This window comes from Hyla sarda, chromosome 3, assembly GCF_029499605.1.
Source record: "Hyla sarda isolate aHylSar1 chromosome 3, aHylSar1.hap1, whole genome shotgun sequence".
NCBI classification, from domain to species: Eukaryota; Metazoa; Chordata; class Amphibia; order Anura; family Hylidae; genus Hyla; species Hyla sarda.
In genome coordinates, this window is record NC_079191.1 from 38,565,323 (window position 1) to 38,583,017 (window position 17,695).

The 17,695-nt window shown below is 42.2% G+C and overlaps 1 protein-coding gene across 1 annotated transcript in view; it reads left to right on the forward strand.

The window, feature by feature from the left end:
- Positions 1–17,695, forward strand: part of SNTG2 (syntrophin gamma 2) — a 528,788-nt gene that overhangs the window by 445,338 nt on the left and 65,755 nt on the right. The window contains exons 13-14 of the mRNA XM_056564074.1: positions 9,790–9,861; positions 15,155–15,364. Of these exons, the coding sequence (XP_056420049.1) occupies positions 9,790–9,861; positions 15,155–15,364 (282 nt within the window). The remainder of the gene's footprint in view (positions 1–9,789; positions 9,862–15,154; positions 15,365–17,695) is intronic.

The following is a 17,695-nucleotide window of genomic DNA, read 5'->3' on the forward strand; positions in this document are numbered from 1 at the left end:
ATCCATCTGTAGTCCCTGGCCAGAGACCAAATATCCTAGAAAAGGAAGAGATTGGCATTCAAACAGACATTTCTCAATTTTGGCATAGAGTTGGTTGTCACGAAGTCTCTGAAGAACCATACGGACATGCTGGCGGTGTTCTTCTAGATTGGCAGAAAAAATTAGGATATCGTCCAGATATACAACAACACAGGAGTATAACAGATCACGAAAAATTTCATTGACAAAGTCTTGGAAGACGGCAGGGGCGTTGCACAGTCCAAAGGGCATGACCAGATACTCAAAGTGTCCATCTCTGGTGTTAAATGCCGTTTTCCACTCGTCCCCCTCTCTGATGCGGATGAGGTTATAGGCGCCTCTTAAGTCCAATTTAGTGAAGATGTGGGCACCTTGGAGGCGATCAAAGAGTTCAGAGATGAGGGGTAAGGGGTAGCGGTTCTTAACCGTGATTTTATTAAGACCGCGGTAGTCAATGCAAGGACGTAGGGAGCCATCTTTTTTGGACACAAAGAAAAATCCGGCTCCGGCAGGAGAGGAGGATTTACGGATAAAGCCCTTTTTTAGATTCTCCTGGACGTATTCGGACATGGCAAGAGTCTCTGGGGCAGAGAGAGGATAAATTCTGCCCCGGGGTGGAGTAGTGCCCGGGAGGAGGTCGATAGGGCAATCATAAGGCCTGTGAGGAGGTAGAGTCTCAGCTTGTTTTTTGCAGAAAACATCCGCGAAGTCCATATAGGCCTTAGGGAGACCGGTTACTGGAGGAACCACAGAGTTACGGCAAGGGTTACTGGGAACCGGTTTTAGACAGTTCTTGGAACAAGAGGACCCCCAACTCTTGATCTCCCCAGTGGACCAATCCAGGGTAGGGGAATGAAGTTGAAGCCAGGGAAGTCCAAGGAGAATTTCCGAGGTGCAATTGGGAAGGACCAAAAGTTCAATCCTCTCATGATGAGATCCGATGCTCATAAGAAGGGGCTCCGTGCGGAAACGTATGGTACAGTCCAATCTTTCATTATTTACACAATTGATGTAGAGGGGTCTGGCGAGACTGGTCACCGGGATGTTGAACCTGTTGACGAGGGAGGCCAAAATAAAATTTCCTGCAGATCCAGAGTCCAAGAAGGCCACTGTAGAGAAGGAGAAGGCAGAGGCAGACATCCGCACAGGCACAGTAAGACGTGGAGAAGCAGAGTAGACATCAAGGACTGTCTCACCTTTGTGCGGAGTCAGCGTACGTCTTTCCAGGCGGGGAGGACGGATAGGACAATCTCTCAGGAAGTGTTCGGTACTAGCACAGTACAGGCAGAGGTTCTCCATACGGCGTCGTGTCCTCTCTTGAGGTGTCAGGCGAGACCGGTCGACCTGCATAGCCTCCACGGCGGGAGGCACAGGAACAGATTGCAGGGGACCAGAGGAGAGAGGAGCCGAGGAGAAGAAACGCCTCGTGCGAACAGAGTCCATATCTTGGCGGAGTTCCTGACGCCTTTCGGAAAAACGCATGTCAATGCGAGTGGCTAGGTGAATAAGTTCATGTAGATTAGCAGGAATTTCTCGTGCGGCCAGAACATCTTTAATGTTGCTGGATAGGCCTTTTTTGAAGGTCGCGCAGAGGGCCTCATTATTCCAGGACAATTCTGAAGCAAGAGTACGGAATTGTACGGCATACTCGCCAACGGAAGAATTACCCTGGACCAGGTTCAACAGGGCAGTCTCAGCAGAAGAGGCTCGGGCAGGTTCCTCAAAGACACTTCGGATTTCCGAGAAGAAGGAGTGTACAGAGGCAGTGACAGGGTCATTGCGGTCCCAGAGCGGTGTGGCCCATGACAGGGCTTTTCCGGACAGAAGGCTGACTACGAAAGCCACCTTAGACCTTTCAGTGGGAAACAGGTCCGACATCATCTCCAGATGCAGGGAACATTGGGAAAGAAAGCCACGGCAAAACTTAGAGTCCCCATCAAATTTATCCGGCAAGGATAGGCGTATCCCAGGAGCGGCCACTCGCTGCGGAGGAGGTGCAGGAGCTGGCGGAGGAGATGACTGCTGAAGCTGTGGTAGTAACTGTTGTAGCATAACGGTCAGTTGAGACAGCTGTTGGCCTTGTTGCGCTATCTGTTGTGACTGCTGGGCGACCACCGTGGTGAGGTCAGCGACAACTGGCAGAGGAACTTCAGCGGGATCCATGGCCGGATCTACTGTCACGATGCCGGCTGGCAGGTAGTGGATCCTCTGTGCCAGAGAGGGATTGGCGTGGACCGTGCTAGTGGACCGGTTCTAAGCCACTACTGGTTTTCACCAGAGCCCGCCGCAAAGCGGGATGGTCTTGCTGCGGCGGTAGTGACCAGGTCGTATCCACTAGCAACGGCTCACCTCTCTGGCTGCTGAAGATAGGCGCGGTACAAGGGAGTAGGCAAAAGCAAGGTCGGACGTAGCAGAAGGTCGGGGCAGGCAGCAAGGATCGTAGTCAGGGGCAACGGCAGAAGGTCTGGAAACACAGGCAAGGAACACACAAGGAACGCTTTCACTGGCACTAAGGCAACAAGATCCGGCAAGGGAGTGCAGGGGAAGTGAGGTGATATAGGGAAGTGCACAGGTGAACACACTAATTGGAACCACTGCGCCAATCAGCGGCGCAGTGGCCCTTTAAATCGCAGAGACCCGGCGCGCGCGCGCCCTAGGGAGCGGGGCCGCGCGCGCCGGGACAGAACAGACGGAGAGCGAGTCAGGTAGGGGAGCCGGGGTGCGCATCGCGAGCGGGCGCTACCCGCAACGCGAATCGCATCCCGGCTGGCAGCGGAATCGCAGCGCCCCGGGTCAGAGGACGTGACCGGAGCGCTGCCGCGGGGAGAGTGAAGCGAGCGCTCCGGGGAGGAGCGGGGACCCGGAGCGCTCGGCGTAACAGTTAGATTTAGCTGATTTGCCATCCCCGGTGGTCATGGAGGTCAATGGCCATTCCCGCACAGAATGTAAGCACTTCCTCTTCTACTTCTACTCCTGTACCCTTTCTTTATACTCACCCTAATCTTCTCTTCTCTACCTCTTACTCTCTTCCCTTTCAACTGATGTACGTTTCCCATTGCCCACCTTCCTGCTGGTTGTCACATGCAATTGATTAGAACCGCTACTTGACAATCCTACATAATGTTTCTCCCCTCTTCAACATCGAGTTTCCTATACTTGGCGTCAAGATGTGTTATGCATTTCCCTTCTTGATTACAGAAGTTCGGTTATTACATTGCCTTTTATATCCTGATAAGGGATTCCCATATTGTGATAACTAACTTATGCTGACGAGGTCGATATGATATTGGTTTCTTTCTATTTTTGTAATGTATTATTGCAAACTTTAATAAACTTCTATTAGGAAAAAAAGAAATAAGGAGAACATACGTCAAGATCCACTTAAGTCATTAGAAACTTAATTTAAGCAAATACAAATGTATTTTCCCAATACATGTGATGCAATTTAGAAATGAATTGCTGTAACTAATGGCAGCACAAAAGCAATGTAACAATCCATCGAGCAGGAATTATTTTATACTAAACTTTTCCGTGTGTATGAATAACTTTTACTTAGCACTTAAGTAAGTAGTTGTCTTGTTTCCATAACAACCACTTCCCGGTAATAGAAGAACCTAAAATGTTCTGTCCTTCATTCCCATATGTCCACTAACAAAACACCTTAGGATAGAGTCTTGCACAGAAGATAGACATTAAAATATTCTTTGTCTGTAACATAGGAAAATTTGAAACAATATAAATGAATAGAAACCATCACAAAGGCTACATGGGTACATGCTTAATTTTTCTGCAAAGTGGTCATGCTCCCTGAATTGTACTGCATTGCAATGCAGGTAAAATGGGGTGACATTGTGACTTGTAAGTAGCCATGACCAGATATTGATCCTGGATATATTTCCTGTGATTGTTGGGTCACTATTGCGCAATTTGCAACACCCTTAAGGGAACGCAACCTAGCAATCTTTGTAAGCCAAAGTTGCTGTGTAGCCCTAGACTATGCATTATTTAAAAGGAACTTGTCATCGCCTTCATGCTGCCCATAGTTAGGGATATTCCGGTTTCTTCTTTATGCCCCACAGGCCTCAACTGATTTCTCCCTGTTTGCATATGGGGCGAGATCTATCAATCAAAGTCAACGGGGGAGGCAGAATCCACTGGGGACAACTCTAATGGCTTTTTTTGTGTAGTTCAGGCAGCATGAAAGTGATGACAGGTTCCCTTTAATAAATTAGGAATATAGTTTATTTTGAGCTCAAACACAATGGCTTTTGGTATAGATGTGAAACAGGATGTTGAAATCCAAATCTACTAAAATATAATGAATGTGAGTAAAGTGAGCTTGGCCCACATATGTCTGTTAATCTGGGCCAGTCACACACAGACACACCCAGCACACAGCAGCAGCATGGAAGGTATTATAGATCAGTAGTGAGCAGTGTAAGCTGCAAATCAAATCTTGGGGTGCAATCTAATACTCACAGTATGTTGTTTACTCTTTGTAGTCTCTTTGTCTGATCCTAGCTCTTTCCGATCAGTCCCCCCCCCCCCTCCATCTCCCTGTCTGAACCTCCACCCTCCATAGACAATTATGGGCAGCATGTAACTTGATTCCTCGGTGAACTACTAGTCCACCTTATTAAAAAAATATGAATTTGAGCTGTTTGCCAGAGTGAAGATTTAATTTAGGAAAGAAGTCTAACAGGTGAAATGTGACTTTATCTTTAATGAAATATATTACAAAATGTCCTATATTCACTTGCACTATAATTAATGTGAAGTTTGTTAAAACATCAGTGACTATCTTAGTACATTTTCATGAGCAGCAACCATAGGATAGAATTTCACATATCCAATTTTTGGACCACTACTAGTGTTAACAGAGAAAATTTTGTTATAGGGGGTATCCGAAAGTAATATTTTAGTTAAAATTTCCCTCCAAGACATCATACTTTCTAATTTAGTATTATTACAAATTCTGCTGGCTTCAGCATACTCCACTCTGACAGGAAGTTATGTAGCCCTTTCATTTTCAGTGGGGTTTTGCCTAAGCAGCTCCCTAGCTAATCCCTCACTCCTGGGACGACACATCATCCTCTGCTATCATAGAAGGCTTGGCTGAATCTTGTCTCTCTAAACTCAAGCCCCAACCCGTACATGATGTCATCACCTCTAACTAGCCCCTACAGAGTACATCAACATCTCCCTATCATATGCACAGATACATATATATCTTAATTAGGACATTACAGGCCGAATGAAGAGTGTTTATACCATGTTTCTAGGCGCTGAGCTATACCACAGGCAGAGAAGCAAACAGAGAATTAATGCAGCAGCTTCTGTCTGACTAAATATATAAGGGGGTGTTCAAACCTTCATTGGAAAACTTGGGGGAAATCTGCCTGTGTAAACAGACTCTTACACAGCATAACTTCTATTATACCACCGACCAAGTACTGGATATCTAAGTGATGCCACAATTGATTCACTCCAACGATATATACCAACAAAAGAACCAATTATGTAAAACCAATTATGTAAAATAACAAGTTTATTTAGACATGTATCAAAATAGAAATACATGTAAAAATAGATAGAGACATTAAAAACAGGCAGTGAAAGTGACAAATGCAAATGACTGAAGATGGTACAAATGGCACATAAATACATGGAATACAGGGAGGACCATAAGTCTATATAAAGAAATCAGCTCTTATGTACCTTATGAGAGAGCTGCTTTCTTTATATAGACTTATGGTCCTCCCTGTATTCCAAGTATTTATGTGCCATTTGTACCATTTTCAGTCATCTGCATTTGTCACTTTCAGTGCCTATCATTAATGTTTAATCTTTAATGTTTATATCTATTTTAAAATGAATGTCTATTTTGATATATGTCTAAATAAACAGGTTATTTTACATAATTTGTTCTTTTGTTGGTATATACAGCATAACTTCTGCTGAATATGATCTGCAGCATGTGCAGTTTGTGTGAACATACCCTTAAAGGGGTACTCCGCCCCTAGGCATCTTAAGATGTCAGATCACCGGGGTCCCGCTGCGGCACCCCGCTATCATTACTGCACAGAGCCCACTCACTCTGTGCGTAATGATGGGCGATACAGGGGCCGGATCATCGTGACGTCACGGCTCCGCCCAACGTGATGTCATGGCCTGCCCCCTTAATGCAAGTCCATGGGAGGGGGAAGTGGGACCCCGGCGATCTGAAGTCTTATCCCCTATCCTTTGGATAGGGGATAAGATGCTAGGGGCGGAGTACCCCTTTAAAGGTATGTCCACACCCTGTAGATTTTCTACCTATTTTCTGAAGGCATTGGTTTGTTTTGTTGCAGAAAATGGAAATGTTTTGGAACTGATATGCAACAGACCTGCAGTGTGTGAACATACCCTAAGGCTAAGTTTCTACTTGTTTTTTTGCAGCCAGATGTAAGCTGTAAATCAATTGTAAATCGCAAAATTCTTTTTCCACTTGGTGGTTTTCAGTTTGGTGTTTTTTTTTATCCTTTTGGCGTTTTTTCACTCTTTTTTGGCATTTTGCCACTGGCGTTTTTTCCCCTGAAATCGTGGTGTTTTTCTCCCATAGAAGTCTATAGGAGTAAAAAAAACAACAAGAAAAACGCCATGTGGGTTTTAATTTTGGCATTTTTTCAGGCGGTTTTTATTCTCTTTTTAACTTTAGCGATCCAAAAAGTGATGCAGATACCTTTTTTAATAACATTTCGTAGGGTACCATTAAAAAAAAATAAAAAAAATAAAAAGATACAGTAGTTATGGAAAAAATAGTATTTAACGAAATGTATCTTTTTTATAACAAAACTTTTGTTAATTTTTAAACATGGATCTATTTATGTGAGAGGGTGGGGACCTAAAATGTAGCCGAAAATAGTAAAAATGTTGTGTGTGTGTGTTTTTCACTTTTTATTCTTTATTTTTTAGGTGGTACTACTACTCCCAGCATGGAACGCACACTTTTCCATGATGAGAGTAGTAGTACCTGTACTAATTGACTGATCGCCTTGGGTCCATTGCAATCCTTCTGCATAATGTATAGATGCGGCCGGCCGCTCTTCTATGGTCCCCTGCACTGACGTATATATACACCTATTCATATTTCCCGCAGAGAGCTGTGATTGGCCAGATGGTTCCAGCCAATTACAACACAATGTGATCATCCTATCTATTGCAGAGAGGTTGAGTGGCTCTATACAGTGCTCACATCTCTGCTCTATACTCCGGCCAATGATGTGAATAGAACATCACTCGTTCATATTTCCCTCAGAGCTGTGATTGGCTGCAACCATCCGGCCAATCGGCACTCTGGGCGGAAAATATTCACATCACTGGCCAGAGTACAGAGCAGCGATGTGAGCGCTGTATAGAGCCGCTCCGCATCTCTGCTATATTATGGACGATCGCATCTGGCGATATTTCTATTAGTACAGGTACTACTACCCCCATCATGGAACAGTGTGTTCCATGCTGGGAGCAGTAGCACTACCAAAAAAAATTCAAAAAAGAGAGGGGAAAAAAAGTGAAACACACACTTTATAAAAAAAAATGTTATAAAAATTTCGTTATAAACATACATTTTGTTAAATAATTTTCTTTCCATCACTACTGCATCCTTTTTTTTTTTTTTTGGTGCCCATCAATTTTTGGGTACAAAAAAAAAAAACGCCATAGGGACCAAAAATGCATTTTCCACACAAATGCAAAAACGGCAGAAAAACTTCCAGACGCAGGAAATTGCACTGGTGTTTTTTCAGGTGTTTTTTCTTGCGTTTTTTTTTTCAGACCAAAAAACGCAGGACAAAAAAACAAGTAGAAACTAAGCCTAAGGAAAACAATCTGTAGCAGCTCTGGGCAGAGAACTGGCAGTAGTGCTGTGATAGGAGAATAGGCAGGGTGGAAGGGCTGTAATTAAGCGTTAAGGCTAAGCAATACATTCTGAGGATTGTAGTACTGAGCAACTGTTAAACCGGGAAGTAGTCATTTAACACCACAGTTCTGGTGGTTTCAGAACTGTGTCAGAAAGGTAAGTCATGCAATATGCTTCTGCAGCATTTTTATTTTATTTCTTTTTTTTAACCTAATGCTGGAGTACCCCTTTAAAATATTACCCATATATTTCCATATGTTGTTTGCCTTTTATGGAAAGGGTAGCTGAGTGGTACGTCTTAAAGGGGTTATCCGGAAATAGAATAACACGGCTTCCTTTTTTCAAAATCTGCTCCCTGTCTGTCTCCAGGTTGGGTGTGGTTCTGCAGTTCAGTTCCAATGAAGTGAATGGAGCCAAGTTTTAAAACCACACCCAACCTGGAGACCGACGTGGTGCTGTTTTTGAAAGAAATTAGCTGTGTTTTTCTATTCATGGGTAACCCCTTTAAAGTGGTTTTCTCTCTAACTACTTATTACCTATCCGCTGGGTTCCCCACCGCTTGTGAACGGTTTGATTTGAAGGTGGTAGTCATGGACCATTTCATTTTAGAGAACTGTAGAAGAAAGTACAATTTATCCATAAGGCCCGAAGAATTCAAATGAAGCTGCAATTCGTATGCTCAATTCAAATGGTGAACATGAGAGCACGTCCTGTTCGATTTACCATTAGTAGGGGCTTCTCTCTATACTATTCACCGATGAGTGTTTTCGGTGGGAAGACTGTCCAAATATTGATGGTCTATCCCAGGCATAGGCAACCTTCGGCAATGCAAATGTTTTGGATTCTCCCATGATGCTCTTACCCCCAAACTGCTGACGAAGCATCAAGGGAGATGTAGTCCAAAACATCTGCATTGCTGAAGGTTGCCTTAGCCGGGTCTATCCTATTCTTAGCCATCACTTAGTATGGCATAAAAAGCCTTTTAAATAATATCTCATACAACTCCATCTTTTCATAATTTATTGCGAACCCATGCAAGGAATATTAAAAATATGGTATTCGCCTTTACATTTGAAGTTTACAATCATTACAGTACCTAGAGGTTGTGTCTGTAACAGGAAGACAGGTGGAGGCTTATAATAGACCAGCTGGTTTCTTAACAGTAGAAAATCCCTTTATAAGATTCTGTTTCTTACCATAGCATTCCAGGCACATACTGGATAAATTGCAGAAATTAATAATGTCGGCTCATAAATTTATATTTACTGCTTTGTTATAAGGTAATTTCACTGTTTATTGCCATCAACAAAAGGCTTCTCCATCTGCTACAAGACAGCGATTACATTCAGCGAAGCTCAACAGCAGAGGCTCAGATATAGACTTGAGTTACCAGAGATCTTTGAACCCGTTTGAATTCAGGACCCATTTATTTATAACCTATCATATCGTTCAATTATAATAATCCTTATCAGAATAATCAGCTCTTCTGCATTACTAAAAAAAAAAAAAAAGAAAAAAAAAAGTGTATAAATCTTAATTGTAAAGGTATTGAACCTCTAGGAAAGTGGTCTCAAACCGTGGCCCTCCAGAGGTTGCAAAACTTCAACTCCCAGCTTGTCCGGACAGCCGTTGGCTGTCCGTACATGCTGGGAGTTAAAGTTTTGCAATCTCTGGAGGGCCACAGTTTAAAACCACTGCTCTAGGGAGAAAGTCTAGAATAACTGGTGAAAATCATGTACGACTGACTGTACATTTACTGTTTGAAGAAATTCATCCTTTTTTAATCGGTTCTTTGCAATGAAATAAGAGGTGGATTAAAAGTTTCCCTGATTTACTCTGTAATTACTCTGACGTTTTCTTTCCTTTACTTGCAGGTTAGTACACTTGACTGGGCAAGAGCTGAAAAAATGTATAACCTCTGTGAGGTTCTGTTTAAAGTCAGCAAGGTAGGTGTTACGTTAGATTTATATATTCATTAAAGGGGTACTCCACTGAAAAACATTTTATTTTTAATCAACTGGTGCCAGAAAGTTAAACAGATTTGTAAATTACTTCTATTTAAAAATGTTAATCTTTCCAGCTGCTGTAGGCTCCAGAGGAAGTTGTTTTCTTTTTGAATTTCCTTTCTGTCTGACCACAGTGCTCTCTGCTGACACCTCTGTCCATTTTAGGAACTGTCCAGAGTAGGAGCAAATTTCCAGAGCAAACCTCTCCTGCTCTGGACAGTTTATGACATGGACAGAGATATCAGCAGAGAGCACTGTGGTCAGACAGAAAGAAAATTCAGAAAGAAAAGAACTGGTAGTATACAGCATCTGATAAGTACTGGAAGGATTAAGATTTTAAAATAGAAGTCATTTACAAATCTGTTTAATTTTCTGGCACCAGTTGATTTAAAAAAAAAAAGTTTTCCAGCGGAGTACCCCTTTAAAGGAGATGTATCACACAGGAAAAACTTAAGCCCTATACAAAGGATAGTTTTAGATTGTGGGGGACTGACAGCTGGGACCAACCTGCAATCTCCTGCACAGGACCCGACTCTCTCCAGGAACGGAGTGTGTCAACCCCCCCGCACAAAGCGATGGCAGAGTCTATTTTTAATTAAGGGGGCAGGGATATTTTGGGACATTTTTAATATATATATACTGTGTGTGTGTATATATATATATATATATATATATATATATATATATATATATATATATATATTACAGACCAAAAGTTTGGACACACCTTCTCATTCGAAGAGTATTCCTAATTTTCATGACTATGAAAATTGTAGATTCACATTGAAGGCATCAAAACTATGAATTAACACGGTTGGAATTATAGACATAACAAAAAAGTGTGAAACAACTGAAAATATGTCATATTCTAGGTGGAAAGTGTCCCCAAGTGCAGTCACAAAAACCATCAAGAGCTGCAAAGAAACTGGCTCACATGCGGACCGCCCCAAGAAAGGAAGACCAAGAGTCACCTCTGCTGCAGAGGATAAGTTCATCCGAGTCACCAGCCTCAGAAATTGCAGGTTAACAGCCGCTCAGATTAGAGACCAGGTCAATGCCACACAGAGTTCTAGAGCAGACACATCTCTAGAACAACTGTTAAGAGGAGACTGTGTGAGGCCTTCATGGTAGAATATCTGCTAGGAAACCACTGCTAAGGACAGGCAACAAGCAGAAGAGACTTGTTTGGGCTAAAGAACACAAGGAGTGGACATTAGACCAGTGGAAATCTGTGCTTTGGTCTGATGAGTCCAAATTTGAGATTTGGTTCCAACCAGCGTGTCTTTGTGCGATGTACCAAAGGTGAACAGTTGGACTCTACATGCCTGGTTCCCACCGTGAAGCATGGAGAAAAGGTAGATAAAAATGGGGAGTAATGTAGAGCGCTCCTGCTGAATAAGGACAGACTCCACGTGTAGCACAGGACTATTTATTAGAAAATGAAAGGACAACGCGTTTCGGCGCTTACAAGCGCCTTCGTCAGGTCCACAGAGGATGCTAAAATAATGATAAGATAAACATAAAAGTACATAGTCACACATAAAACAGCTAGTATGGTATAACACAACATTGTATACCCACTAGGTGAAATAGTAAAATATGCATCAATGGTGTAACATCTGGCCCCTCGGGGACTATGTTCAAATAGATGCGAAGGAATGTAACACCATTGATGCATATTTTACTATTTCACCTACTGGGTATACAATGTTGTGTTATACCATACTAGCTGTTTTTATGTGTGACATGTACTTTTATGCTTATCTTATCATTATTTTAGCATCCTCTGTGGACCTGACGAAGGCACTTGTAAGCACCGAAACGCGTTGTCCTTTCATTTTCTAATAAATAGTCCTGTGCTACATATGGAGTCTGTCCTTATTCAGCAGGAGCGCTCTACATTACTCCCCATTTTTATCTACCTTTTCTCCGTCTATCTTTCCGTACTCCAAGGGATACGGATAGAGGAGATAGAGCTGCATACTGCAATCACAGACTGCGAACCACACCTCCCAACAGTGTTGTGCTTACACTGTTGCATCCCCTCAGCAGGTCGGTACGGCACATTAGGTGAGGTGGTGGGTTCCTCAATATCCCCCCCATTTCCTATCCTACGACAGCATACGAGAGAGCGCCCCGTCTTTTTTCTCTTCTTTTTTCTACCACCGTGAAGCATGGAGGAGGAGGTGTGATGGTGTGGGGGTGCTGTGCTGGTGACACTGTTGGGGATTTAGTCTAAATTGAAGGCATACTGAACCAGCATGGCTACCACAGCATCTTGCAGCGGCATGCTATTCCATCCAGTTTGCGTTTAGTTGGACCATCATTTATTTTTCAACAGGACAATGACCCCAAACACACCTCCAGGCTGTGTAAGGGCTATTTGACTAAAAAGGAGAGTGATGGGGTGCTGCACCAGATGACCTGGCCTCCACAGTCACCGGACCTGAACCCAATGAAGGCAAAAGGGCCTAAGCATCTCTGGGAACTCCTTCAAGACTGTTGGAAGACCATTTTAGGTGACTACCTCTTGAAGCTCATCAAGAGAATGCCAAGAGTGTGCAAAGCAGCAATCAAAGCAAAAGGTGGCTACTTTGAAGAACCTAGAATATGAGATATTTTCCGTTGTTTCACACTTTTTTGTTATGTATATAATTCCACATGTGTTAATTCATAGTTTTGATGCCTTCAGTGTGAATCTACAATTTTCATAGTCATGAAAATAAAGAAAACTCTGAATGAGAAGGTGTGTCCAAACTTTTGGTCTGTACTGTAGATATATATATATATATATATATATATATATATATATATATATATATATATACTTTTTACATATTAGGCCTTGTGTACTGATTTTTTATTTTTTTCCCCTTTTAATGGTGTACTTTAATTTACTTTACCATAATATTCATGAATTCACATGTCTTTATACTTTGGGAAATCAGAAATGTGCCAAATTGTGCCACAGTCTTTATCCTTCCTGCTAAAAGTTCAAAATCACAGCCTGAAAAAACAAGGTGAATGATGTCAATAAATAATCACACCCACATTTCAGAAAAACAAAACAAAAACAACCCGTAATGGATGGAAAAATAGACTGTTAATAAATATAGTGAAATGCATTTCCCCTGACTTTGTTCTCCAAAATGAACACTGGAATCCAACAATATATAAGAAGAGGAAGGCACTGAGATCCAAATCAAAAGTTTTTCTAAATAACAGTAATGCTTTCACCCCTTCCCGACCCATGACCTACATGTGAGTCATGACCGGGAAGGTTCTCCTGACCTATGACGTACATGTACATCATGCAGATACTGGCTGCTACTGGTGACATCCCGCTGCGCCTGGTAACATGGTGGCTATCACTAATAGCCAGCAATCTTGCCTCGGGACCTAGGGGGGTTTTGTCCCCCCCTCACAGCGATCGCTCCTATCAGCTAGTCAAATCTGACTAGCTGATGGCAGCGTTTCGCACATAAAAATCCTAATCAGCGTGGTGTGTGTGTTCCGATCACGGGGATCGGGACACACACACTGCTTTGCTAGGAGACCCCAGTTTCCCTTACCTGTCCCCCTTCCCTCGGTGTCCCTTACCCGTCCCGAGCTGCCAGTGCTGTGGTCACTGTGTCTGCCGGCATGCTTCACTTTCACTTTTTTTTTTTGTAAAGGAGCTATTTAGTTGTGCAACAGCTCCCCCTAGTGTCCTAAACCTGTTACTGCATGTGTTGTGCAATAGACACAAGGGGGAGCTGTTGTACAGAAGTAAAAAAAAGATTATAAAAAAATTATAAAATAAAATAAATAATATATATATATATATATATATATATATATATATATATATATATATATATATATATATATATGCACACACACAAGATGAGTGAGTCAGCTGAAACTTCACTTTCTTTGGATGGAATAAAGCTACACTTTTTTTCACCTTAAGCTTACTTTGAGTGCTGCAAATATTTTCTTTTTGTATTTCAAGAGTCCTGGACCAAGACTGTTCTGTTTGCTGGCACCTCTATGCATTTCTGGTAGTGCTGTTTCTCAACTTTGGATATATATATATATATATATATATATATATATATATATATATATTCAAAATTTTATTGTTCCCCCAAAAAATGGGATTTTGAACTTTGTGGAAAAACTGAAAAAATACTCATAATAATATATTGTGATACAATATTTATCTTACAACATATTTATTGTAAGAATTGTCTAATAGAGTGCCCATTTAACCAAATCCAGTGTAAATACATTCATGTATTATACTATTCAAAAACATTTTTTAAAAGGGTATTCCAGTTATGAAAAATGTATCCCCCTATAAGTGTTTGATCATGACAGTCCAACCACTGGGACCCCCCATCCATCTTTAGAATGGGGCAACATTATTCCCCACCTGCTCAGCTACTACGACACCCAAGATAGGCTGGTTATGATCTTGACGGGCCACTCAGTCAATCACTGACCGTAGCGGTGTCTTGTCTCAGTGGGTGATTCATTGGCTGAATTGACCGTCACTACCGAGACAAGGATGTCCCAGAATAGAGTGCCCATTTAACCAAATTCAGTGTAAATAAATTCTTGTATTGTACTATTCAAAAGAAAATTTTAAAGGGGTATTCCAGTTATGAAAAACGTATCACCTATCCCTAAAGGGCGATCAGTGTTTGATCAATGCTGTCCAACCGTTGGGATCCCCCCATCAATCTTTAGAATGGGGCAACATTTCTCCTGGCTTAGCTATACAGCACCCAAGACAGACTGGATGTGGCTGTGATGGGCCACTCAGTCAATCACTGACCGCAGTGGTGTCTCAGTGGGTGATTCATTGGCTGAATGGACCATTACTGCCGAGACAAGGATGTCCAAGAAGGTGGGCGATAAAGCACTCAGCAGGGAAAAACAGAGCCGCCTTCTGGAGAATGTAGGGTTCCATAAGGGGATAGGAAATTACGTTTTTATAACTAAATACCCCTTTAAGCCCTAGGAAAAAATCTAATTGGTTTATTTGAAAGTATTTTTTGTGACTTAATTTGTTACGATTTATTGAGGGTCAAACCTTAGAGAGGTACCAAGAACCAAGGTTTTCGACTACCATACATGGTAATACTTTGCGCAGTATACCATAACAATATTAATGTTTGACCACTGTAATTACTTTTCCGTTCATATGTTCTTTTTGTGTATTCTGTATCCACAATCTTTCCTTTAGGTCTGGCCCGCTGATGAAATCTGGATTCAAGAAAATCTGTATTTAAATGTCAATCAAAGCGAAGATTCTGAAGATCAGCGGCCATATTGTTTTAAAGTTTTGGTCGGACATGGCAAGAGCCATTACTTCAGCACAGAGTTGGGAAGTGATTTACCGGTTTGGGAGAGATCCTTTCAGAAATCAATCTTCATGGAAGTACAAAGGGTAGGGGTAAGTAATGGCTGTTTACTGAAAACTTCTCCATAAAAATATTTATGAGCTTAAAATCATCATCTAATTTCCCAAAGATAATGTATTATTAGTGTATTAGTGCAAGCATAAAAAAAATCTGTCAAAAAGACTGTATTGACGCCAAAGTTATTGTGTGACCACGGCATGTGAAGGATGTAGGTGGATGGGGCAGATGGTATAGCCCAGGGGCAAGGTGTTATTAACCCCTAATGTTAGTAGCACCACTATCCCATGGTTAGGCAGGGCAATAATAGTCCAAGACCAGGTAAGGGTTAACGGTAGCTTTACTGAGGTTAGAGAGTTATTAAAGTCTACAGCTAGGCCAGAATCCCAGAGAGAGTCGGCCAGTAACACGGACAGGGCCTTGCAGCTTTCTGGGACTTGCAGTACTTTTGGGTCAGACTTCAGTACAGCCACTCTGAATATAATGGACTTGACTAGTAACTTGACTTTGGTAGGGGCAGCAGATATAGATGAGTTGACTTACTGACAATGTGGCTGGTGTGCAGACTTTATGGCCTCCAGGTATACTGGACACAGGATCTGTGATGTCTGTGCTTTGCTTTTCCTCAGCAGAAAAAGAGAGATTGTAATGGCTCCCCTTCTTATTAAGGGGGCCTGAGCCAGAAGCCCATAAGTCAAGCTGCAGGTCATGTGTTTAGCTGTTGCTCTCTGGGTAACATGTGATAACTCCAAAGGTCCTTTAGACATTTGCATTGGTCCTCCAAAGGCCTTTTCTACTTTATATACACATAATACATAACCTTGTACTGGCTAGACATAGTAACACTAACTTCAATATAGGGCATCCATTTCCGGGCTGGTAATTTGCTTCGGAAAAACTGAGAACATAAGAGTCTCTGTATAATTGTCCATAATGTCCATACATGCTCTGATTTTTGGTTGCTCAACTGAGAACAGATTACTGGAGAATAAGGACTATGACTAATAATGATAACTTTACTTAAGGATTATGCATACTATAACATTTTGACTATGCATAACATGACATTTGACTATGCATACTATAACACTTTATACGTGACATTGGCGGATTGGGTTGCCTGAGGATTTCTGCCCAATGCCTTGGGTACTTCTCCACAGAACACTTATTATATCTATGCTAGACATTTCTTAAGTAAGATATTTTGGGTCGATACCATTTGACATTCCTGTTCCCTTATGCTTGACTATGTGCATTATTGAGCATCAGGAGTGCCTTCTGTCAGGAAAGTTTCCTGTGCACGGCCATAAGAACATATGACATTTTAAATTAGTGACATATTACATTGGTGTGGATTGTGTGGTTTTGAGTGTTACAGTCCTACTGTACATAACTTTAGGTGTACTTTAAGTGTACATGACTCTTTTATGTGTACTGGTGACTATGTGTAGAACACAACGTTACTGTTTATCGTACTTGATGCTTAATCTTTGTATCTGGCTGGTATCTGACCTTGTGTGGACTGTTGGGACCTACGCAGCACCTCCTCTTGGGACTTCAGGAGTTCTTGACTCAATTGGAATTGCAACAGGCTCTCCCTCTTCGGTGACTGAAGTTGGCAGTAATTCTGGACTGGCAGGACTTGGACTTGTAGACATGGACATGGGTGGGGCAGGTGGTCTGGAGACTGGAGTATCGACTGGCGCCATCGGTGACAGAACTTGAGCTGGTGGGGTGACTAGAGTTGGTTGCACCAGCTCATGGGTTGGCATGATACCGAAGATTGCAGGTTGGCTGGGAGAGAACATAGGGACATCCATGGATGGGTGAATTCCCTTTTCAGGCACATATTCCCTCACAGGTATGACTGTCGTTGGCGAAGGTACAGACAGATTGGTCTTCTTTGTGACATAGCTTCATTCTATTACGATGGACGACTTGCGGCTCGTACCCTGACTTCTGGATTGCATACACACATCTGAGTACGGGTAGGGTACAGCCTTCACCGTGTAAGGCTCTGTTTCCCAGATGGAGTCCAATTTGTGGGTCCTCTGGAACTTCCGCAGCCAGACCTTGTCACCTATCTGGAGAGGTTTGGCGGAAGCATGAGAGTTGTAGTCTAGTTGTTGCCTCTGTTGAGCCTCGCCCATCTTTTTGTTGACAATCTCTTTTGCTTCTTGGATCCTTCTTTGGTAGTCAGAGACGCACTCCATAGAAACTTATGGAGAGTTTTTTAAAAGAAGCTTGGAGTCCAAACATCCAGTCCTTTGGCAGCTGGCCGTGTCGACCCATCATCAGGTAGAATGGAGTGTATCCAGTAGAACAGTGTACTGTGTTATTGTAGATTTCTAACAACCCGGGCAAAA